Source organism: Gracilinanus agilis, chromosome 3 (assembly GCF_016433145.1).
Source record: "Gracilinanus agilis isolate LMUSP501 chromosome 3, AgileGrace, whole genome shotgun sequence".
Classification (NCBI taxonomy): domain Eukaryota; kingdom Metazoa; phylum Chordata; class Mammalia; order Didelphimorphia; family Didelphidae; genus Gracilinanus; species Gracilinanus agilis.
In genome coordinates this window covers 179223097-179250240 of record NC_058132.1, presented here as the reverse complement: position 1 = coordinate 179250240, position 27144 = coordinate 179223097, and the positions used below count along the sequence as shown (strand labels likewise).

The 27144-nt window shown below is 35.4% G+C and overlaps 1 protein-coding gene across 1 annotated transcript in view; it reads right to left on the bottom strand.

The window, feature by feature from the left end:
* CNTN5 (contactin 5) overlaps window positions 1-27144 on the bottom strand; it is a 609722-nt gene that overhangs the window by 13543 nt on the left and 569035 nt on the right. Inside the window, exons 18-19 of the mRNA XM_044669004.1 lie at window positions 7744-7930; window positions 7189-7301 (exon numbers count right to left, since the gene is read on the bottom strand). Of these exons, the coding sequence (XP_044524939.1) occupies window positions 7189-7301; window positions 7744-7930 (300 nt within the window). The remainder of the gene's footprint in view (window positions 1-7188; window positions 7302-7743; window positions 7931-27144) is intronic.

The window sequence follows — 27144 nt, the reverse complement described above, 5'->3', positions numbered from 1 at the left end:
CCTGCCTTCAAAGCATACAAGAAGCTAAAGCAATTCTTTTTGCTGAAAGGGAGGAGCTGGTTAAACTGTGATCAGTGTGACAAGGTTGGGGCTTCTGATCTTCTGAACTGCAGCTGGGTAAGGAATTAGAATTTTGATGATCTACAATAAGGGGATGAGAAGGCACATTTGCAAGAATGAGAAAGTATGCAAATCTAGGCAGTGTTGGCATGGAAGTGACTGTTTCAGAGGACAGTGTAATTATGGTTCAATAAATTACAATTCTTATGACAGAGAAAAAATGTAGCCACCAATGCATAACTAATGTTTCCATGAAAACTGCTGTGAAAACCTGGACTGAAGTAAAACTAGCTCAAACTGAAATTTTGGAAGAAAAGGCAAGAACAGGAAAAAAACACACCCACAAACCTTGACAACACATGAATAAATGACATTGAAAAGAGTAGGTGATGATATAAACCTTTTACAAATTTACTCAAAGAAGCAGAGTTAAAATCAATGAGTTGGCGAAATAATAAGAGGGGAAGAAGTTTGAATTAACGGTCTTTCAAAAATGCCTTTGCCTTTGGACATGAACTTCTCTCTTAAAGAAGATAAGGAAGAGAATTATGGAAAGGTTCATACAATCATAGATTTACAGCTATAAAGGAATTTAGAGGGCATCTAGTATAATATGTTCATTTGATCTGTCTACCCATCTATCTATTGATTTATTGTTCTATCATTCTATTCATTTATTTTCAAAATCAATTCTCCTTATCTCTCACAGGCTAGAATTGAAATGACCCCTCATGAACTGACTCTACTACTGATCTACCTTGAAGCTTTGACCCATTTTGGTTCTAATCTGGGCTAGTTCTACCCTTCTTAGGTACCTTAGTGACTCCAAAATCCTGGAAGTTCACCATATTGGTGCTGAATTTAGTGAGGACACCTGGTTGGCGTTAGCCTAACTGCACCTCAGAACTCTCAAGATTGATTCACCAACCTCTTCCTCACAGGAGTGGGTATTATAAATATCCACTACCACCTACCTCACCCCCTCATTTCATAATTGAGGAATGTTAAGCCTAGAGAGGGGAAACAACTTGACCATAGTTATGCAGGTGGTAAATGGGTAGAATTTATTTGAATGTGATCCTATGACTCTATAACAAGCGCTTTCCCCCCTGAAGAACAAATCAAGACCTGTTGAAAATAGCTATTGACAGAAGGCAGGCAAGGGAAACCTTTGAAAATCTGAACATAGACAAATTGACAGGTTTACATGACAGTTATCTTCAGGCATGAAGGGAGTTTCTTGATGGATTGTCTGGCTTGTTTTCAATTACGGTAAAAATGGAGAAAAAATGTAGCACTGCTCCTCTTGAAAGTATAATCTGAAAATGATTGTTACAATATTGCCACTTCAACTCATTCAATTCAGCAGACATTTAGCAGTCACCTCTTATGGGCAAAGCACTCTTTTAGGCACAGAGATGAAAACATGACATAATTCCTGCCCTCCGTAATATTCCAGAGATGCACTGAAATATACACAGATCACTATAAAAGATGGTTTATTGTAAAAGGGCCAAGTCTCATAAATCCATAAATCATAGAGAGGTAGAGAAGTGCAGTAGAAAGAACACTGATTTTGGGAGTACCACATTTGGAATCATAGGACTTGAATTCAAATCCAAGCTCTTTTATTTGATATTTGTATGTCCTTAGTTATTGAATATCTCTTGACTCTGGCTTTCTCATCTTTAAAATGAGGGCTTGGACTTTATAACCTTTAAATTCCCTTCTAGGTTGAGATTATGATCCTATAATCCCAGAGTCAGAGGTAGAAGGAGAGAACTAAAGGCCAAGTTATCTAATGAAAAAACCAAACAAAAGAACAAGGAGGGAGAGATTACTTTTAACTGGAGATTTTAGAGAGGGCTTCATGGAAGAGGTGGCACATGAGTTTTCTCAAAATAGGAGAAAGTGGGGGTGTGGAGTGATTGTGTTCCAGTTATGAAGCAACATTTCTGTATGTTTGGAGATGGCAGGATAGGATTAGGGAATAGTGAGCAGTACAGTTTGACTAGACCATGAGTGTATAAAGAGTTAAGGTATGTAATAATATGAAAAGGAGGGATGGAGTCAAACTATGTAAAGCTTTAAATAGCAGAAAAAATGTGTATCCTAAAGGTAACAGATAGGAAGATATTTAAAACACAGAATAATGAGAGTAGTGTGAATGTGTGTGTGAGAGAAAGACCGAGAGAGACAGCCAGACAGCCAGACAGAGAGATAGACAGAGACAGAGAGACAGAGACAAAGACAGAGAGACAGATATAAAAATAGAGAGAAGAAAAGAGAGATAGGAAGATCCAGTCAAGAAGAGAAGCTTGACAGACAGGAAGATAGAGTGAAAGACAGAGAGGCTAATATATTGGAAACATGAGCACTGAGTTTATTTTTTTCTACTGCCATCTCCTTGGAAGGATGGGAGATATGGGATTCTGGGAGGCACTTTCCAAAGGTACAGGGAAAGTCTAGGATGTATATTGACAGGAAAGGCTGAGCACTGGGAGGCATTTATGGGGACTAGCTCCAGATTCTGATTGTCTGTTTCTTTTTCTAAGGAAAAGAAAATATAAGTTCCAGAAGAGGGTCACAGGGAATAGCTTTTTAAGGCAAGAAGCACAGTTCTTATACAAGCCAGGAGGTATGCTTCTTCACTTGGGCATGAGCCTGTGCAAAGAGGAAAAGGTGGAGGTGGGAGTGTTTCATTAAGATGATCACCCCCCTCCCCCAACTTTCTATACTCAGTGACTAACTTCTGTGGAACAAAGGAGAGAACCAGATTCATTTTGGGGATTATTAAGAAACAGGTTCATGCCAAATAGACAAATCTTTCTGTAAAAGTATGTACCACTGCTGGAAGGTAAACTCTTATAGAACTCCAGAAATGATGTATCTATATCTATATTGACATATGTATATTATATATTTTAGCATTGGTTTGAGGCAACATCCTTTCTTTCCTTGTCAAAACTGGATGGCATGAGGACATTCTCATGATCTTAAAGTTTGGGGAATATACTCAAGAAAAGGGGCTCCACCACTTTAAGCATTTTTTAGATGAAATAAATCAGATCAGGTACTTATATTTGATGTTTTTATTCCATCCTCATGATCATTTGTAAGCATGGCATTAATAAAATATGTAGTTGGTTCTAATTTGGGAGATGCAAAAAAGAGCAATAAGGGCTAGGACTTAATATTAATTGACCTGAACAGTTTATAAATATTCACAGCAAATTGCCAAATGTGATTCAGTTTCTAAAAATGAAAGCTATTAAATTTGGGGAAAAGCAATCTGAGACCATGGCCTACACACCAGGCATACCATTTGCATTCTTAACTGTTGCTACTTATTGGCAGGGGCTGGGTCTGTGTGGGTGTTCTTGCTGATAAAAGAGGAATTTTTAATAAAGATTGCAGGAAGTCCAGATCTTCCAAACAGCATATCAATTTAAGTGAAGAAAGAGAAATATTGCCTTCTAGGGAAGTTAGTGAAATTAGATAGAACCTACTCATCTTACTGGGGTTGTCATTGAGGTAGACCTTTCTCCCATGATTTTCTCTGGCCCTTTCTAGAAAGCAGATCTGAGTGGGAAAGAAAGTTCCCTTTTTCTCTTAGGGGTTCTTTAGCAGAATTTTTGTTTTTGCTTAATTTATTCTTACTCCATTGATTCTTTTTTCCTATGTAATTTTTGGAGCCTTCTGTCACTTCTTAATCTGGATAAAGATGCAAACTTTGGAATAAAAGCCTGCATTTCTTTTCTTAAGGTAAAAGAGACTGACTTGCAATTGAAATTCTGTTGGTTTATCTTGTATAGCTGAGGCTTCCATTTCCTTGTGCTGATTAATTCAAGATTGATTTAGGGCCTTTATACATTTTCTTAATCTTGGTCAAAAAAGAAGCAATAGCTTAAATCACTCCAGGGAAGTAGCACTCTTCTTATTATCATCTAAAAGGGAGAAGTCTGAATTACCTTACTTAGAAAGCTGTTTCCTCTATCCTTGGTATTATTACTTGAGAACCTCAGATTTCAGACTTGAAATTCTGACTCAGTTCTTATTTTCAGACCCCACAAAGAACCATTAAAAAAAACTAATCTCCATGGGCAAACAAGGAGTAGGAAATACCATGAACTAAACAATATAAAATGTTCCTAGCTAGGTAAGAAGGTAGCTTTCCTTATGTGCTGCTTGAGGTCTTGGACCTCCATATAAATTTTTCTATCTCAGGCCAAAGAGCAGTTCTTTTTATCCAAGCAGGATGTGTCCAAGAATTAGCATTTATGTTCTCAGGTCACAGTAAGTTCTTCACATTCTCTGCTGCCTCATAACTTATACTCTCCTGTGAAGAAGGGTATCTCATAATCCTGGTTAACTGAATTTTTACATTGTACACATGATGGAATAACAACATTTAAACCAAATTGCTCTCCTTAATTTTATAGCATATTCTGGTCTGAAAGGACTGTTTACCCATTAATGACTTTATGGGAATGAAGAAACTAATGGAAGGTGGAGAAGGAAAGGACTGAGTGTTGAATGTGATGGATTCTGAGGATACCTTATCTTCTTTCTCTAAAATGAAAGAAATCAGTTCAATTAGATGATCAGAGATTTAGAGCTGAAAGAAACCTTAGAAGCCAGAAAGTCCAACCTTCTCATTCTACAGATGAGGAAGTTTGGTCCTTGAGAGTTTAAAACATGATTTACCCAAGATCATATAGCTGCTAGCTTCCAAATTCATACCCAGGTGTTCTAACTTTATTTTTTTAAACCCTTAACTTCTGTGTATTGGCTCCTTGGTGGAAGAGTGGTAAGGGTGGGCAATGGGGGTCAAGTGACTTGCCCAGGCAGCTGGGAAGTGTCTGAGGCTGGATTTGAACCTAGGACCTCCCATCTCTAGGCCTGACTGTCAATCCACTGAGCTACATAGTTGCCCCTGTTCTAGCTTAAAATCCAAAGCTCTTTCCACTTTCAACCATGCTGCCTCCTTATCGTAGGCTAAGGAGAAGACTCAAATTAATCAGTCTAAATATTTACTGTTTGTCTGCTACATGCCAGGAACTGGGCTATGTATTGAGGATTCAAAGAAAGGTAAAAGACAGTCTTTATTCTCAAGTTGCTGACAGCCTGAAGGAGGGGACAATATGTCAACAACTATGTATGAACAAGCTATATACAAAGGGAATTTCTCTATACTAGATATCACCAGCAGAAGAAATTGAGAGTTTGAGAAGGCTTCCTAAAGAAGGTGAGATTTTAGAAACCAAGGAAGCCAGCAAGTGGAGCTGAGGAAGGAGAACCTTCCATGCACTGGTGATAGCCAATGAAAATGTCTTGTGTTTGAAGATTGAGCAAGGGTCAAAGAATAGTAAGGAAGCAAGCATCACTAGATCATTGTGTGTGGGTGTAAGAGGAGTATAAAGGGGAAAAAAGATTTAAGATGCGTGTGTGTGTGTGTGTGTGTGTAAGGGCAGGTTATGAAGGGCTTTGAAACCTAACAAAGATTTTTACATTTAATCTTGAAAGTAATAAGAAGCCACTAGAATTTATTGTTCTAGTCTAATTATAGAATATGATGAATTTAAGTTAAATGAATACTCATAAGGAATTCCTTCAGAGTTTAGTACTTAAAATTTCAGTACTTAGTCTCGAATTGCTTCATTACACTCTTTAATAGTGGAACATTCCCTAGTTTCTGTGATCATGCTTTTGTCTAATAAAATAATTGTCAAATAATTTTATGATGATGGATTAACTAATACCTTTATAAATCCTATGATAAACATTATTAAACTGATGATATAATATTGGCGTTTAAGGCATGATGATCTTACTAATGGCCAGGTATTACAGAAAAAAAGAATTTTGAGTCCTTTCTGATGAATTCACAGAACATATATCTATATATATAGCTATATGGTTATGTAGATATAGCTATATATAGTGTAGCAATTAGGGGCATCTGAAGGTGAAATTTGTAAACATTTTTGCGCTTATACATATTATAACATGAGATGACTATATACGAAGATGCTGCCACAAAGGGGAGCTATCTTTGTGTATGCAATGAAGAAGACAAACAGTCCCTACAGTCTTTTCCTCATGAATGGTCCACCAATTTTTAGGACACCTGCAATGCTTTTAATCAGCTCTTCAAAAATTTACATTTTGTTGAAATGAAACCTCATTTATTGAAATGATACTCTCAAGACAACTCCAAGGGATTCATGACAGAAAAAGATCTCCATTGCTATAGAAGGAACTGATGTAGTCTGAATGTAGATTAAAACATACCATTTTTCACTTCATTTCCTTTGTGAGTTTTTTTCTAGTATAAGTGATATGTGTCTTCTCACTATAGACAAATGTAGAAATATATATTGCATGATAGCAGACATATAACCTATATCTGTGTTGGCGAACCTATGGCATGTATGCCAGAAGGAGAAGCTCTTCCCCGTCTCCATGCAAGCCTGAGGACATTTCTCCCATATCTGCACCTCTGCTCAGCAGCCCAATGGGAGTGCTTTTCCCCTCCCCTTTCTGGGGTAAGGCGGGGGGCTCACACATTGGGTGAGGGTTGCAGTTTGGGCACTGAGTCTCTAAAAGGTTCACTATCACTGATCTATGTCATATTGCCTACCACTTCAAGGGGAAAGGGCAGAGGGAAAGAAGGAGATAACATGGACTGTAAAATATTAGAAAATTATTATTAAAAACTATATCTATATGTAACTTGGAAAAAAGGAGAACATAAAAAAATTAAGCCATTTTGTGTCTGCATGCCACATGCTGCCATTATTTGTTCATTTCTATGGCATCCCAGTAATTGATGATCACATTTCACTGGCCTGGAAGATATCTTCCACTGCCTCTTCTTTCTTCCATGATGTGATAGTTTTTGCTTTGCTCTCTTCTTCTGACTCAACCACTTTATGTACTCTGTCCAGTGAAGGTGATTTGGACAGAACTGACTTTCTTGCTCAAAGGAAAGATCCCTTTACAAATATAATTTGAAAAATGCTGAGAAAAAAATAAAATCATGGTCTATTTTTTGATAACTAAGGTTAAGAGAAAAGAAACTTTTTGAGAAATAACTATCTTATAGGAGAGTAGAGAAATACTAACCTTGTAACCCACTACTTCTGATTCATTTGCTAATGGTCTGACAGGCTCCCAACCAAGAGAAACCTGAGAGCCTTGCTGCTCCCACATAATGTTGCTTGGTGCTTGACTAGGAGCTGAAAAATAAAAGCAGAAGTAAGTTGACAGGATGCATTAAAACACATTTCTTCATTTTAATTTTGCTATTTCAATCTTTTATTGTGCTTATGGTTGGCTGGCATTATAGGCTGCCTTCCAGCTGGAGTCAGATAAGGTGTTTTCTTTTTTGCTCCAGGAGTGTCATTTTAATAGCTACTCTGCTGAGCTTATGAACCTGAATCCTTTTATCTCCCTTCTGTGTCAAAACCGCTTAGCCTTGTTTCACAGGAAGATAACCTTTGTCTATTGTGAATGCAAAATTTCCTGTTCTTCTTTTGGAATTCAGATCTAAGCGTCAAGGCAAGGCTATGAATCAAAATGACCTTCCAACCCTGTTTAGTATGTGGCCCATGTGGAATCCAGAACTGTTGAAGATGTTTTCCCTTTTTCTGAAAAGAACAAGGAGTCCAGGTCACTCACGGGATTTCTTGGTGGCTGCACGCACTTCACTGCTAGGTGGTCCATATCCAGCACCATTGTATGCCCTCACTGTCAGATGATATAATGTATTTCCTTCTAATCCCGTCAGAATGATAGATGACTCATTACCCCCAGTTTTGACTGTTTCAGCTGCTTCTTCTTGTTCCATGTCTTTCCAGTAACCCACCTGTTGAGAAAACATGATGAGACAGATTAACTTATTAACATTTCCCCTCTGCTTGGGAGGGCTTGCATCTTTTTTGATATTGCTGAATAGCCATATATTGCAAAATCTCTTCTGTCACAACACACACACACACACACACACACACACACACACACACACACACACACAAAACGAGAAAAGTCATTGAAATCATAACCTTTGCTGTTCCTTTTCTGGAAGCATGCACGCCTGCCTCTCTCACACATGTGGGGAGCCATTATGTCACCCAAGTGCTGAGCAGATCAATGAAATATATGGCCCTGCAGCCTGCTGGCATAAGGTGCTGGGACCAGCTATGTGGAACAGCAAAGGATAAATGCTGACAGGAAATCAAAAGAACTTCAAAGAAATCCAAGGCGAGCTCACCTCTCACAGGTCATCAAGACCATTTACCATGCAAAGCCAAGAGACTTTGAATGAATCAACTGGGAAAGGGGCATAAGCAATGTTTCCTTTCAGGCTTTGACTAAAGAACAGTCCCCAAATCTGTGTCAGGATAATGAATAAGAGCTGACAGAATATCCTCAGATACCCTGTAGTGGGTCAGTCTTATAGAAATAGCATTGCTACCTGACAGAGAAAGGGAAGGATATTTACTTGCTAGCCTTCTAGAACACGTTTCTGTCAAGTACAATTTGTCACAAACACCTTGTTCTTTTCTTTACCCCAAAGTCATGTTGACCTCTTTGGGAAACAAGTTCTTGATTGCTGGTGCTTGTACTAAATTTGCTCTCTTTGTGATACCAAATTACTGGTCTCTAATGAACAAAGTCTTACCCTTCTTCAGACAAAAAAAAAAAGTTTACCTCATAAAAGAGAGATCATTTTTCTAGCTGACCTGCCAAAGCACTGAACCTAAACCAATGCAAATGAGATAACCTAATTCATACATGAATGGCTCCCCAGGCTAAATGGAAAGCTCTGACCCTCTCTTGAACTAAGACCTGTTTTTCCCAGGTACCTGCTGGACAGTTCCACTTGGAAGTCCCAAATAACTCACATTTTGTTCACTCTTTCAGGTTTGCAAAGGCACCTCCAACTCAGCATCCCTGAAGTCATACTGTTCACAGGCTCCCAATGAGCTCCTCCTCCTGACTTCCATAGTTACAGGGTATCGCCACTGACTTATCCTAGATTCAAGCTTTCTTGAGTCACCTTGGATTCCTTTATTTCTCTTGTTAGAGAGTGTGTGGTATTACAGAATGAGCTCATGGAATTATCAAGGACTTGATATCTAATTCTGGCTCTGACACTTAATGGCTGTGTGATTTTTGCAAGTTATTTCTCTTCTCTAAATTTCAGTTTTCTTATCTGTAAACTGGGAATAATAGTACTTATACTACCTATCTCCTAGGCTTGTCATGAGGAAGGTGTTTTGCAAGCCTTAAAGAACTTTACAAAAGTGACAAGATGGCATTATCATTATCGCAATCTTGATTTTGATTGATGGTAGATCAATCACAAAATCCTACTTATTTGCCTTTTCTACTTGTTTACATTTCATCTTTTTCATTTCTCAAAACAAAAATCTCAGTTAATGTTCTTTTTACATCTTTAGAGAATAATAAATGCTCCCTAACTGGGCTCCCCACTACAAGTCATCTTAAATCCTGTTGTCCAGATTAAATATGCTAAAGTATCATTTCTAAATGCATCAGTTCTCTGTTAAAAAATTCCATGGTTATTTTTTCCTACCTACCTAAAGTATATACTCTTTATCTGGTCACTAAAGTTGCTTCACAATCTGGCCACAAGGACCTTTCTAAGTATTATATAATTCTTGTTAACATATCCTACAGTGCAGTCACATTTGACTGTTCCTCATTCCCCCCAAATATTAGTGCTTTATACTCTCCATGCATTGCACACATTCTTTCCTATATTTGGAATAACTGTTGGACATCTCCAATTATTGAAATCTTTCTTATCTTTTATGGGTCAACCCCTAATCCACCTGCTTTATTAAATCTTCCCTGATTTCTCCGTTCTTCATTCTCTCATAGAACTGCATACCAAATCCTCTCATAGCCTTAATATACTTTCCATAAAGATTCTTATTTTTCTTTTTCCCTTAGATGCTTTACTCAGAGTATGTATTCAATAAATATTTGTTATTATTGACAATATTGACACAAATATATCTCAATCCTATTACTACTTTGAATAGAAGGGGAATACAATTATTTATTTATTTATTTTAGAGCCCTTACCTTCCACCTTGGAGTCAAATAGTATTGACTCCAAGGCAAAAGAGTGGTAAAGGCTAGGCAATGGGGGTTAAGTGACTTGCCCAGGGTCACACCGCTAGGAAGTGTCTGAGACCAGGTTTGAACCTAGGACCTCCCGTCTCTAGGCCTGACTCTCACTCCACTGAGCTACCCAGCTGTCCCCTTGGGAATATAATTATAAAAAGGAGTAAGCAAATTAATTAAGGACTTACCATGTGCTAGGTATTGTACTAAGCATTGAGGATATAAAGAAAAGCAAAAAATACTGTTTATAAGGAGCTTATACTCTAAAGTGTGAGATAACATGGATGTAAATAGGTACACATAAGATATAGCAAGAATAGAAAAAATGGTTAGTTTATAGAGCAGTGTTGGTAAATGTCTTCAAGACTGTGTGTCCAAACTGCACCTTCAAGCTGCCTGCCACATTATCCCATACAGCAGAGGGAGGAAGCGCTCACATTGGGGGGGCTGGACAGAGGGGTGAGACATGCAAAAATGTCCTTGGGCACTGTGGAGAGGGGGACTGGTATGCTCCCCACCCAGCCACCCCAGTACCTGTGCCATACCTTCACCAACACAGTTATAGAGGAAGACACTAGCAACTGGGACATCAGGAAAAGCCTCCTCTAAATAATAGCATTTGAGTTGAGCATACATATGCCTGACCTAACTTGAGAATCTGGTAATGCCGAAATCACTTACATTTGTTTCTTTTTATTCCTTGGTTTTATTATCTCACATTAGGAGAGTAGATTCCTTCCCTGACTTTCATTGATTTCCAGGCAAATTATTAACTAGTAAAAAATTGGACCAACAGTGAACTTGTAGGTTCTGGGCAGTCTGAGAATTCACTTAGTCCATGAACAAACACATTATTTCTTTCCTTAGTGGCATGCTCTATTTCCTCTGTTGTTTATTTTTTTAAATGGGTCAGGCTATCTGGAAAAATATTAAATATATATTTTGGATAGCTAGAACATGATTAAATGTAATATTCAACAGTCTATATTTAGCTACAAACACAGACTTTTGCCTTCTGGCCCTCTTTTGCTATTGAACATTTAACATACTGATTAATCACTACAAATCTAAGCCTCTTAAGCTAAAAAAATGTTTTGTAATATCTGTTTTTCATGGGATAAAAATCCAGGTTACAGGAGAGGAAACCTGGGGGAAAACTCAAGAATCTACAAATTATTTCTCTTTGTATTAGAGTGGAATGACATATGAGAAACTTTAACTTCAATGCTAAAGGATGAACTAAGATTTTTTAAAATAAAGACCCAACCTTGGAATGGTCTAGTCTATGATACACACTGTTTTTGAGATCTTGGGAAAGCATTAAACTTCTCATTTTCGCAAGCAATTCTCTGGCTGTAGGCATGATAGTTGTCTGTTAATAAAGGGAGTTTAACTTATACCAGTGAAATAAAAGAATCACTTGTCCTTAGAAGAAGAAATTGAGGGAGCCGCTGGGTAGTTCAGTGGATTGAGAGCCAGGCCTAGAGATGGGAGGTCCTAGGTTCAAATCTGGCCTCAGACACTTCCCAGCTGTGTGACCCTGGGCACGTCATTTGACCCCCATTGCCTACCCTTACCACTCTTCTGCATATTGACTCCAAGATGGAAGGTAAGGGTTTTTAAAAAATTTAAAAAATAAAAATAAAATAAAAAAGAATAAGAAATTGAAGGAATTAGAATAGGCAATAAGGAAATAAGACCATTACTTTTTTCATAGCTAGAGAATGTATAATTAGAGAATGTATACTCAGAGAATCCTAGAGAATCAATCAAAAAACTAATTGAAACAATTAACTTTAGCAAAATTCAGTATGTAAAACAAATCTACACAAATAACCAGGATTTCTCTATACTACCAATTAAGCCAAACGGCAAGAGACAGAAAGAAAAAAAACCATTTAAAATAACTGTAGACAATATAAAGTATCTGGGACTCTACCTGCTAAGATAAACCCAGGAACTATGTCATTATAATTACAAAACACTTTTCATAAAAATAAAGTCAGATCTAAACAACTGCAAAAACCTTAATTGGTCATGGGGAGGCAGAGCCAATATTATAAAAGTGACAATTCTACTTGTTCGTTCCATGCTGTGCCAATCAAATTACACAAAATGATTACATAGAGCTAGAAAAAATAGTAACATAATTTATTTGGAAGAACAAAAGACCTAGAATATCAAGGGAATTAATGAAAATAATATGCATGAAGATAGTTTAGTTGTAATGGATCTCTTTATTATGAAGTGTATTATACTTTGTATTATATTATAAACATATATATGTATAATATGAACTGCATTATAAAGTGGCAACCAATATGGTACTGGCTAAGAAAGAGAGTAGTGGACCAGTGGAATAGATTAGGTACTCAACATGCAATAGTAAATGACCAAAATAACATATTGTTAGACAAACTCAAATATCCAACCTTTTGGAAGAAAGGGTCACTATTTGACAAAAACTGCTGGGAAAATTTAAAAATATTATACTAGAAATTAGGCACAGATCAATATCTCACACCATATACCAAGGTAAAATCAAAATAGATACATGATTTGGAAAGAAAGGATAGTACCATAAACAGATTAAGGAAGCAGAAAAGAGTTTAACTGTAGACTTATGGATAAGGGTAGAATTTCCAAAAAAGACATAAAGGACATTTCAAGATATAAAATAGATAACTTTGACCACATCAAATTATAATGGTGTTGCACAAATAAAATCAATGCAACCAAGATTAAAAGGCAGACAACAAACTGGGAAAAAATATAACAAATCTCTAACAAATCTTCATGTCTCAAATATATAGAGAAATGAGTCAAATTTATAAGAATACAAAGCATTCTCCAATTTACAAATGGTCAACATATATGAACAGGCAATTCCAAGATAAAGAAATTTAAAAAACTTTAGTCATGAAAAAATTCTCTAAATTAATGAAAGAAATGTAAATTAAAACAAGTCTGAAATACCACTTCATATCCACTAGACAGGTTAACATAAAAAAAAGGAAAATTATAAATGTTGTAGGGCTGTTGAAAAATTGGGATATTAATACAATGTTGATGGAACAGTCAACTGATACAAGCATTCTAGAGAGCAATTTGGAACTATGCCCAAGGGGACATAAAACTATGCATACCACTGTGTAGATCACTGTATTTGGTCTGTTTCTCAAAGAGATTAAATATATCAAAGAGATATAAGAACCTACCTATACAAAATATTTATACAGCTCTTTTTTTGTAATGGCAAAGGAGTAGAATTTGAAGGGATTTCTATCAATTGGAGGAATAGCTGAACAAGTTGTGGCATATGCTTGTAAAGGAATATGATTTTGCCATAATAAGTGAAGAACAAGATGATCACAAAAAAAAACCTGGAAAGATTTTTATGAAGTGATGCAAAATGAAGTGAGCAGAACCAGAAGAGTATTGTAGACAGTAACAACAATAATTTTATGATGATCAACTGTGGATGATTTAACTATTATCAATAAGGCAAGGCTCCAGGATAACTCCAAGGGACTCATGATATTCACTACCATAAGGAAGAGCCAGAGTCTGAATACAGATTGAAACATACCATTCACTTAATTTCCTCCACGGATTTTCTCTAAAATCAACATATGTCTTGCTCATAACATGATGAACATGGAAATATATTTCATGTAATACTATTTGTGCAACCTATATCATATTACCTGTCATCTTTTGTGGGATGGAAGGGAGAACATGAAAAAACAAATATTGAAAATTGCATTGGCTGTAATTTGGAAAAAATAAAAATTTAAAAAAATGCTTATTTTCTTTTCCCTCCATTTATCAAAGAAAAATAGGAACTAATTTCCACTGAGGAGGACACCAGCAACTGAGAAGATCAGGATGGACTTTGTGTAGGAAGTGGGAGTTCAGTCAAGCTTTGAAGAAAGTAATGATTTCCATGAGGTAAGTGGGGAGTACAATCCAGTGGGGGAAGGGTTAAAAGACAGGAGGAATTTTATGTAAGGAAGACATAGTTTGCTTTACTCAAACTAGCTTCCTCTTATCTTCCTTAGATGACATTCCTCCTCTAGGTATAAAGTCTGCAGTTTCTTCATATGTAAACTGATCTTCCTCCTAGAATGGATGCTCTTTCAGACTGAGCTCTGAACAGGGAGCAGTTCAAACATGTGCCTCATGATGGGTATCAACAAATTTCTTTCATTAGAACTCTTTGTTCCACAGGTTTTTTGGCATAGGTGAGGTAACACATTCTGGAGATAATAGCAATGGATAACCTTTAAAAATATTTACCTTCTTTCTTAGAATCCATACTAAGCATTGTCTCCAAGGCAGAAGAGCAGTAAAGGCTAGGCAATTGGGGTTAAATGACCTGCCTGGTCATATCACCAGGAAATGTCTGAGGCCAGATTTGAAGCTATCTATGACTTCTAGTCTCTAGATCTGGCTCTCTATCCACTGAGCCACTTTGTTTCTCCTAGCAACTGATATCTTTCATAGTGGTTCAGCTACTTTTTATCTCTCCATCTATATTCTAATTGTTGAGTCATCCTTGTGAGTCCTCTCTCAGTTGTAGAGGAAGGTTGATTTTTGGATTTTCAATTTCAAAATCAACCAATCTCCTCCTCTTTATCCCCAATCAATAAAACTCACTGTTTTGGTATATCAGATAAATTTGATATGTCATGTAAGTAAACAAGCATTCTTTCCTCTCTTTCCCTAAATAAAGGGGTTGACACTCCAATAATTATGAGTTCTGTGTCTCCTATACACCTATACACACCACATAACCTTTCCTTTTAGCTAACGGACTTGTCATCACCATTCATAGTGTCTGCCCCTTTCATTCACTTTAGTGAACTTTATATGAGCCCAACCTTAAAGAGAATCCATTAGAATATAAACTTCTTGAGAGCAGGGATTATTTTTGCTTTCCCTCTCTATTCCAAGTACTTGACTCAGTGCCTAGCAAATGGAGGCTGGAGGCTGGAGGAGTTGAAACTTTAGCAGCACAAATATGGTGACTCAAATTCTAATTGGCCTGAATACTTCCAGAAACATACTCTACCAGTGGTCTTGTTTGGGAATTAATCACTTTATTTCTAGTGCATTTTAGGATTAATAAACCCAAAAAAGGCAACTAGGTGTCATAGAGGTTAGAGTACCAGTCCTAGAAGTCAAGAAGACTCATCTCCATGAATTCAAATCTAGTCTCAAATACTTATTAGTTGTGCAATCCTAGGCAAGTTTTTAAAACTCTTTTAACTCTGTTTGCCTCAGTTTCTTTACCTGTAAAATGAGCTGGAGAAGGAATGGTGAACCATTCCAGTGTCTTTACCAAGAAAACTCAAAATGAGGTTAAGAGTTGGGCATAACTGAAATGACTGAACACCAATAAAAATCCTAAGAATTGGAACCCTGAGTTCTCTCCTCTAGCCTCCTTACTCATACAACATTTAAGATCAATTCATCTCTCTCAATGAGGATTTGAAAATATTACCATCATTTGGAGGCAGGACATTTTATTAGTGAGGATATTCCCTGCTTGTTTTGATTAGGCAGAACCCCAGTCTCCAGAGTTTTTGAATGCTGTGTTTGTCACATTTCTCAATATGTACCTTGTGATTGGTATTTGCTGGTACACATGAACATGATGTTTCATGTATTCTATTGTTTTGTGACTCATATATGAACATACTCTGAAGGGTGGAATTTCAAAAATTCCAATTAGGTAAATAAACAATGCTTAGTCATTCTTTTTAATATTGATGAGGCTGTGAAACATTGGATTTGGAGATTTGAAATAAAATAAATATATTTAGAGTAGAGGAAGAACATCATGATGAGATTAATTTTTTGAATTGTTTATATTTATTTATCCCAGAAGATGTCACTACTGTCCAAAGAAGATAATATGAAAGAGGTCTGGAACTACAACAGGGTTTCTTATTTTGGTTTTAGGGTTCATTCCTACCTTTTCCCCACGTGTCCCATAGGGGTGACTTGTAGAGGGAGAAACATTTATGAGAATATATTATTATATATTATGGGAAATAATTAATTTACATGAATGGGTTGTGAGGTTCTTAAAATTCTTTTAATTAGAAGAATAAAATGCAAAATACTGTTTTAGAATATACCTTCATTAACAGCTTAAGGAAACTCCTTCAACCTAGCTGTCTTTTTCACCTGATACAATGATATAGTGATAGAAAAGAAGGAAATTCATTTGAGATGATGACTCTAAAATGACTTAGTCTCTGATGTCATGAAAATTTGGAGGCAACATGGCACAGAGGAGAGTGTGCTAAGCTTAGAATCAGAAAGACTCGAGTTAAAAATCCCACCTTTTTAAGCTGTGTAGCCCTAGGTGTTTTAAGCATGTTCCTAAGATTTATCTACTAAATCAGAGACTGGTTATAAGTTGACAGAAGTAACTCCATGAAGTTATGAAGAATGAAATGAGCAGAACCAAGAGAACATTATATATAGTGACAGAAATATTGTTTGAAGTATGACTTGTGTATATCTACCTCCAGAGAAAGAATTAATATATAGAAATAAGCAAGACATCATTTATATATAAAAATTAATATATAGTAATATATAAATGATGTCTTGCTTATTTCTATATATAAATATATGTATATAAATATAAATATGTATAAATATAAATATATATAAATACATCTATAAATATAAAAATATATTTATAAAACCCTTACCTTCCATCTTAGAATCAATACTGGATATTGGTTCAAAGGCGGAAGAGTGGTAAGGACTAGGCAATAGGGGTTGTGACTTGCCCAAGGTCACACAGCTGGAAGTGGCTGAGGCCATATTTGAACCCAGGACCTCCTGTCTCTGGGCTTGGCTCTCAATCCACTGAGTCACCCAGCTGCCCCCGACATCATTTATATATAAATACATCAAATGATGCCTTCTCTAATGGGAGGGAGGAGAAGAAGGGAAAGTATTACTTATGTATTTTAATGTAACAAATAAATGAATATTGTTTTAAAAGAGTGCATAGATCCTTTAAGCATTCTGTTAAATAAAAAATAACATGAACATCTCTGGAAGTCAGTGCTCCAAAGTGGGTGATGTTTGGAGAATGGCAAAAGAAGTATATGCAATTCTTAACAGAATAAAGCATTATAATGGTATGCTTTCCCTTTGATATAAAGAGAAGTAATTTACTTTAAAAATACATTATTTCAATCTTAATTTGAAATTAAAATAAAATAGAAGGTCTTGAATGACTTTATCACTTTGTAGCAGGCCATTAGTGTAATCCATGACTATGTGGTCTTATCTCCATTGGTAATGAATGGAATAGTGTGTACCTGGGGACCTATAATCATAGTAGCTTGAAATTCATCTGCTGTTGTAACCCAGTGGAACTCTAAAACTTGCTTAAGGATAGAAATACTGTATTTTAAAACCATTCCCGTAACTTCTGTAACTGGGAATTGGTACATAAGTCTCCTTATGTATGGAAAACTAATTGGAGACAAGGGCTTGAAATTGCTGACCACTAAGTCACCGGGAGGGACTCGTATTTAATAACTAGACACAGTCAGGACAAGGCATTTATTTGTGTGTTGTTGGAAAAGTTTGAAGCATATGGTCCCTGTCCATTATTGTCCACTGGAGGATTGGAGCTGTCTACTTCTAGGCTTCACTTTAAAGGACCAAGATCTTCTGTAAAATAGATCATCTAAGTTAACTAGAACTCCCAAACACATAGGGTCACTTTGAACTTACTTTCTTCTCCTAGCAGGATGAGCTCTTCAAGGAAAACAAGTACACCCTATATGTATATGCATGCATACATACATATATGTATAAATGTCTGTATCTACGTATATATATGAGAATACACGTCACACAGTAGTGTATATATATATATATATATATTATATATTATATACAAATTACTATATAACATCCACTCCTAGGTGGTAGCAGATAGATTGCCAGTCTGGAGTCAGGAAGATTCATCTTCCTAAGTTCAAATCTTCATATGACTATACAAAATATATTGTATTCTGATACGTTATTGTTTAGTCATTTTCAATCTTGTTGACTCTCCATGATCCATTTTTGGATTTCATTTGGCAAAGATATTGGAGTGATTTTTTCCTTTTCTCTCTAACTGATTTTACAGATGAAGAAACTGAGGTAAACAGGGTTGTGACTTTCCCAGGGTCACACAGCTATTAAGTGTCTGACGTTATATTTGAACTCAAGTCTTCCTAATCCCAGGCACAATGCTGTACCCCTTGAGCCATCTAGCAGCCTTTACTAATATATAGTAATATAAAGTATTAATATAGAGTACTTTACTAATATATACTACTATAGGTAATAGCGTATATAATATAGTGCATGCATATATACTATTATTGTTATTATTTTAAATATGGAAGGCTGAGTTCTGAGAATATGATTTCTAGCAATAGAGTTATTACTAAAAATTTCTAAAAAACTCATAACAAATGAATAATTTGTTTGGCTTTTGTTGTTCAGTAAAAAAATTACTTAAAACTCATACATAGGGCAGCTCAAAGTCTGGAAAGTTGTTCATGTACACTTACATACAGACACAGGCAAACACACATACACATGCAGAGGAATTTAGGCCAAAAGGGTAAAAAATAATGTCTTCGTCCTCTCGTCTGGATTTTTCTGCTTCCTTGGCTTCATTTACCCAAAGAGACTCAGGGTGCTGAGTAAAATCAATGCCTCAGACCTTGACAGCTTTTGCAATTTATTGGAAGGTAGCTCTTGAAATGATTTGAGGACTATTCAGTTTGGAAATTAAGAATTTAGTATAGTCAAAGAAGCTTTATTTTTTGGTTTGTTTGTTTGTTTTTTGCTCTAAGCAAAATAATAGCTTGTGACAAAGAAGCTGGTCCTGGTAAGAGAAGAAAGTGGGTTCAAAGTGAGACTAAATGTTAGGGGGTTCTAACTAACTTAGATGATCTATTTCACAGAAGAGCTTGTTCCTTTGAACTGAAGTCTGGAAGTAAACAGATCTCAGTTCTTATGGAGAAAATCAACCAGTCTTCTTGTGTGAAGCCTGGTTTTTTTTCCTTTCTTTTAAAACAAATTTTATGTCTCCTTGTTTTTAACTTCAACAAAATTTCCCCCAGTACTTCTCTCTCTTCGGCCTCCCAGAGAATTATCCCATATGCCTTTTTCACTAAAAGTACTGAGGCTTAGACTCTGGGGTCTAAGAAGAGAGAGAGATGATTGAATTCAGCTAAGGATTGCAGCTAAAAAGTGGCAGGAAAGAAAGATAAAGGAGAATAGCAGAGGTTACAAGCTCAGTAGAACTACAAGACCAGAGGGGATCAATGCCTCAAAGAAACTATACTCCATGCTCACCAGAAAGCAGGTCCAATATAATAATATTTCCAGAAGATATTGGTAATCTTTCCACACTGGTGGCCACCTTTCCACATATATGCTTAGGTTATACATTTCTTCCTACCTGTATATTGCTCCCATGTAGTTCTCTTGTCTTGACCCCTACCTATATATGTTCGGTCTTCCCAGGAACAGTGTGTTAAATTGTGGGAGACCAAGTCCAAGGTATATGAGAAGACAGAATAATCTACTGCTATTTTTCTGATTTTGTTATTTCAGTAAATGCTTCTTTTGGAATGACTTGTAAAAAGAGGAGACTCAACTATGGTTTTGAGTGGATTGTAGACCCACAGGCAACTTTGAACTTAGAATAGAGTTTCTAATTTACATGTGAGAGGCAGACTCCCCAAGGGGCTACAAAAATATGCAGAAAACTTTTGGAATTTGGTAAGAGATGGTATAGACTTAAGATAAAACTGGTCCAAAGAGTCTTTAAAATCTCTTTAATAATAATAAATATCAATAATATATGTATATGCATAAATAAAATATATTAATAATTAATACTATAGAGATATTTTAAATATTTAAATTTAAATTATAATCTATAACAAATATATATTATTAAATATTAAAAAATAATCTATAGAAACAAAGTATATAAAATTTATCATGAAATATAATAGAATGACATATAATAATGATAACTAACATTTATATAGTACTTTAAGATTTATAAAATACTTTTAAAATATCTCATTTTATCTTCAGAACAATCCTGGAAAGCAGCTATTATCCTGGCAGGAAATATTACTATCCTCATTTTACAGATAAGGAAATTGAGTTAGACAAAGGCAAAGTGACTTACTCAGAGTCACAAAGTAAGTAACTGAGGCATGATAACCTTTCTGACTTCATGTCCACCCCAGAGGCCACTATGAAAATGTAAGAATTAAATTAATATCCAGTAACTCCAAGTATTACATTTTATAAGATTTATTAATAATCACTTGAAGAAGAGGAAATAAAAAGACAAAAGTAAAAGCCTGAGTAAAGAGAAGTTTTCCTGACAAGTTTAGCGGGAGAAGAGAGAGAGGAGTGGGGTCCCAGAAAACTTTATCTTCAGAACGTAAGGACATAATGTGAGAATGAAAGTGGGATGCTGGGAATTGGAGTACTGGGGAGCAGATTCTAATTTCACAATAGATAGCTGCCTGATACACTCATTTTCGGACAGCTAAGCAAAATGAAGCCCAGATAAGGTTAAATGGTCACAGATTAGTAAACTGCAGAGGCAGAACTTAAACCCAGATTTTCTGACTCTTCATGTTCTTCTCATAATATCCTGCTGCCTTCTAATGATAGGTTTTTATTAAAGGAGGCTGCAGCTGCTTGAGGGATATAGCAGATAACACAGAACTTGGAATCAAGAAGACTCATCTTCCTGTGTTCAAATCCAGCCTCAGATACTTACTAGCTGTGTGAGCCTGGGCAAGTCACTTCACCCTCTTTGTCTCAGTTTCTTCATCTGTAAAATGAGCTGAAGCAAGAAATGGCAAACCACTTCAGTATTTTTGCCAAGAAAACCCCAAATGAGGTCACAGAGAATGAAAAAGACTGAATAACAATAGTAACAATACCATTAAAATAGCTTTTTGAGATAGTTCTCTTTTTGAGGTTCCTGGCATAAAAAGACGGTGACTGCTCCCTTTTCTCTTTCCCAAAGGAGTTAGTGTGTTCTTTCTCCAAAGTCCTATCATAATAGAAGGCAGAATCTTCTAGGGAGCTCTGAGGTTCAGTCCCACCTATACCTCTAATTAATTTAAGGATGTGCTCTTAGACAAGTCATTTAACATCTTTAGTTTTCAATTTCCTCATCTGCAAAATGAGATCAGACTAATTGATCTCTGAAGTCCTTCTCAGGGATTAATAAATCTAGAGCAGAATCCACTCATGGCCCTTTCCTGCATTCTATTCAGTCCAACAAGATTGGATGTAAGGAGGAAATGGGAGCCCCCATCCCATCTGTGTCTTCCTTGTACTCTCTAACTCAGGATCTGCTGATTTAGTACATGACAGGAGTCACCTAGACCTCCCTCCTTTTTCTGCCAAGGGCCAATTTAACACACAGAAGGAACCATTTACTCTCTTTTGCCTCTGCTATAAGGAACCTTCACTGTCAATCAACCTGGTTGCTACTGACAGTAATTGCTTTTTAAAGGAGCTAAAGCCCCTTATAGACAATTTCGGATATGTTTTGAACATAAGGCAAGATTTAAAAATATTATAAGACCTTATTTTCTACACTCCATGGTCACCAGGGCTGCCTTCATTTTAATAATGTTTCTCAGAGTAAATGAGCAATTAGTCTTCTTATGCTACCCAGCATGTCTCCCTTCCTTTAAACTTCTAGTCCTTTTTGGGGGGGTCTCAAATATCAAGTACTAGTCTGCAAAAAAACAGTCAACTTCTTGGGAAGAAATACAATAGTAATTTCAGTAGTAGTTTGCTTTAGTTTTTATTTATTTTTTTAAGTGACCAGCCCATGGAATACTTAATCAAAATATTAGTTTCAATTTAGTGCACTCTGCCAGAATGACAATAAAACCAACGAACCATATAAAATCTTGCAGTTTACATAACACTTCACAACAAAACAATGAGGTAGGGAGGCCAGGTATAAATGATTACATCCATTTTACAAATAAGGAAATAGTACCTCAGAGAGGTAAAAAGATTTGTCTATGGTCACAAGTGGTAGCCCCTGTACTAGAATGCAGGCTTCCAAAATCCTAGTATTAAAAAAAATGAGACTTTAATATTTTTTGTTTTAATATTGACTTCACTGCTTTTCCCCCTACACAGTGAATGATTCCAGTAATGGTGATTAGAAAACAAAGTGGAAAAAAAATTCATAAAATCTTACCAATAATCCATTTATAACGTATGCATATTGTATGTAAATTGTAAAGGGTTTCCCTAATGATCATTCCACTCTGACAGTCTAATGAACTGAGAGTAACATGGCTTTTTAGAAAGAATGTTTTCCTGTGAGCTAGAGTTTTATTTAATATAATTGACATATATAATGATGTAGTATAATATATCAACATAATAAATTATGTTGATATATTATAATACATTTTATTATGCATTGATATATTATAATACATTATAACATTATATTATAATTTATTTTATATATAATTTAAATTACATTAATTAATTTTAATTTAATTTTTAAAATTAAAATTAAAATGTTAAATTAATTTTAAATATTATTTACTTATTTGTTTTGTGTTAGTGTGTGTTGGTTTTATTGATGGCAGAAATAACACATTGCTTTTTTTTTTTAAACCCTTACCTTACAATACTGTGTATTGGCTCCAAGGTAGAAGAATAGTAAGAGTAGCCAATGGGGGTCAAGTGACTTGCCCAGGGTCACACAGCTAGGAAATGTCTGAGGCCAGATTTAGACAGGATGATTTTGAAGGTCACTTCAAACACTATCTCACTTCTTTAATTCACCTTAATTGTCCCTTTTCAATAAGAGGCACGTGAGGAAGTCTACTGTTTCTTTATTCTCCTTTACCAACTTATGAGTGGCGTAGGAAGCATGGAGGGTAAAGGGGGGATTGTAGCAGAGAGAGATTGCTATTTTTTAAAATAAATTATAAAATGTGGTTATGGATGAAGGCATTGTTAGAGAAATAATTGTACTAATGGGTACTTGGATGTACATGGACACAAGAGAATACATAAATTGGGTAGACAGGAAACAGAGAAGGGCCAATAGGAATGCTTCCCCTTAGGGAAAGAACCAAAGGGAATGCTCCCCTAAAGTGTACTGGTTCTTGTTTTATTCATACCTATTGCAACGAGTGAGAAGTAACAGTATTGTAATTGTTTATTGACAATTGTTTATTAGCTTAAACAAAATTGGGGGATATGGCTACAAATGATAAACATAATCTGGGCACAGTTCTGGTCAGGTTGTATTAAGGAGAATGCTTGATTCCAAAAAGACACTGTAGCAGACAAGGATATGATATATTCAAAATTTGGGGAAGGAAAAACAAAATTTGGGGAAGGAAAAAAATTGGCTAGAGGAATAGTGCTATATCTCTTTAGATAGATGACATAAAACTCCACTTCACTTATGAATCCTTGTCTGAGAACACTAAGGAAACATTCCTGACTGGACAAGGGAATGAATAGTTAATAATATTTCAGAGATAACCAAATCTAAAAATGGCAGTCCCTCAACTTTTGTATGATGAGCTGATGTCTGAAAAGCTGAAATTGTTTCTGTAAGCTACATAATCGTATGAAAACAACCCATGAAGTAAATCTAATGAAACTGGCATAATAGCCATTTGATTTAAATGAGAATCCCTAGCCTCTCAGAAAGGAAAGGATAGAAATGGTATATTATTTTGATATGCTTATTTGTTTTGTTTTTTATATTTAAGCTTTTATATAGCTACAGTGGAAAACAAAATGATTTTGTAAAACAGCTGTTATCCGCATACCATATGGAAAATAAAATGGGCTTTGTTCTAGCCTTTTGGTTATTTTGGCTATATTTATTTTTTTTTTCCTTTTCCATTTCTATCTGAGGTTCTCTAAAACACAGACACAAATTTTGAAAAAGCTTCCTGGAATGCCATAAGTTATTGTAGGAAAAAACTAAGTTAATCATTGGTATTTGTGTTTTCAATACAATTCATAAAGCAAAATCCACTCAATGATCATTCCCTCACTTCTCCCTTTTCACTCACCCTCCTTAAGAAATTCTCTTAGGAGCAGTTGGGTGGCTCAGTGGTTTGAAAGCCAGGCCTAGAGATGGGAGGTCCCAGGTTCAAATTTGGTCCCAGACACTTCCTAGCTATGTGACCCTGGGCAAGTCATTTAACCCCCATTGACTAACCCTTACCACTCTTTTGCCTTGGAACCAATACACACTATTGATTCTAAGATGGAAGGTAAGGGTTTAAAAAAATTCTCTTTATGAATTATTTTATTTCTCAAAGTAAAACTGGTTGCATTTTGAGGGCAAACAATTGACAGACATAGCTCCAGTGACATTTAAAGTGGAATTCCAAGGAAGATGTGTTTTGGAAGATGCAAAATGAACACCTGAAAACTTTGCACAAAATCTGAGAAACAGAGCTGTTAGGGCAGCCTTTTAAGTGATGACACTGAAAAATGGAACGAGTTCTTTTATATTTTATTACACCTCAATAATAAGTGCTAACAAGTCTAAGGTTGAAAGTAGGACAGTGTTGCTGACTTGTCCATCGCTATAAAAATACCTTGTCACTTACTGTTGAGATGAGGCCAGGCTATCAAAAAGTTAAAATATAGTTAATAACAGGGTTACAAAAAGGCCAGAAAAATGCAAGGACCAAATAATTGGCTGTCATTGTGACAGTATTCTAGGGACAGAATTTAAATTGTGATATTGAAAAGTTAACATCTAGTAAAGAATTATTTTTCTTCTTTTGTTAAATTCACCTTATTGGTACTTTAGCGGAATTGAAGAAATTGCATAGACAGACAGAAACTCCCAGCCTTAGAACATATTCAGTAACTATTTCTCCCCGAATTAAAACAAAAGTATATGGCATCTATATAGTGATATAATATTTACATACTGTTTTGCTTTCAGTAATTTATTTAATTCTTCCAGTGACCTTGTGATATTGGTACTATAGAAAGTTTTCTCCATTTTATATTGGAGGAAACTGAGGCTTCAAGAAGAAAAATGAGTTTTCTGTAATTATGTATCTACAGGAAATTTTGTTATAATTCTTTACAAAATTTTTAATGTTCTTTTATTTTTATATTTTGAGTTCCAAATTCTCTTCCTGGCTTCTACCCCTCTCCTACTCACTGAGAAAGCTAGCAAAATATCAATTATACATTTGTGAAATAATTTAAAACATATTTCCATATTAGCCATGTTGCAAAAAGGCAAAAAAAATAAAAAAGCAAGAAAATTATATTTCAAATTTCTCTCAGAGTTCATTACTTCTCTCTCTGGAAATAGCATTTCTTTCTCCCAGTGAGTCCTTTGGAATTGTCTTATATAATCATATTGATCAAGTCTTTGTAACCAAGGCTTTCATAGTTATCAGTATTACAACTTTGCTCGTACTATGCATAGTCATATTTTGGTTCTTCTTATTTCACTTTATATCAATTCATAGAGGTCTTGCCATGTTTTTTTTCTAAAATCATACCCTTTATCATTTCTTATTGCGTAGAAGTATTTCATTAATCATATGTCACAACTAGTTCAGACTTTCCCCAATTGATGAGCATGTCCTCAATGTCCAATACTATTTCCACCATAAAAAGAGCTGCTATATGTGTGTATGTATATATTTACAAATAGGTTGTTTTTCTTTTTCTTTGATTTATTTAGGGTACAGACCTAGTAGCAATATTGCTGGGTCAATGGGTAAGCACAGTTTCATAAATCTTTAAGCATAGTTCCAAATTGTTCTCCAGAATAACTGGACCCATTCATACAACTCCACCAACAGTTTATTAGTGTACCTATTTTCCCTCATCTCATCCAACATTTGTCATTTCTGATAGGTATGAGGTATTACCTGATTAATTTTAATTTGCATTTTTGATTGAATAGAGATTTAGAACTTTTTTTGTATAACTATAGATTGCTTTGATTTCATTTTCTGAATACTTACTATTCTTTTCCCATGGCCATCTATCAATTGGATGATGATATTTTTGTTCATGATAATGCATAAAACAATGAAAAAAATGGACCTCAGTTCTGTATAACTCTCTTCTGGGAATGGCAGAAAAGAGCAGAGGATGTTCAGTCACTTAATATTTTAGTTTTTAGACATTTAACTTCCATGTCTGTTAATGGACAGCTAAAAAGAATGGAGACTTCTTGAATTTAGTATGTAGTAGGGGAAAACCAGTAGTTTTTCTGGTTATCATTTAGGAATGTATGGGGCCAATCTTTATGAGATGAGGTATAGCTCTAAATTAAAATTATCCAAACACTTATTAAACCTTTCCTATATATGTAAGACATTATATTTATAATTGGTAAGTGGATGAATAGAAACAATCATTTATTGAGCACTTACTGTGTACTGAGCACTATGCTAAGTGCTTTACTTTTTACACTAGGAATATAGAAATGAAAAACAAAATAGTCTTCATTTTCAAGGAACTTATAGTTTGGATTATATGGGTGATGGATGAAAGATAGTTACATAAAATTTTATGAAAGAGCTTAGACTATAATTCAGTGCACAAGACAAGTAAACTATAAGTTGAGAAGGATTTACTTTTAATTGGTGAGACCAAGGTCAATTTTATGGTATCTGAATTGGAACTTGAAAGAGAAAAGAAGGATTTTTAAGAGCAAAGATATGAATGGAGACTATTTCTGGAAAGGAGTTGATCTATGTGTATCCACAATGATATATAATGAATTTAGTGGTATGGTTGGAAATGTATGTTATAGAGTCATATCATAGAAAGCATTGAATAGCA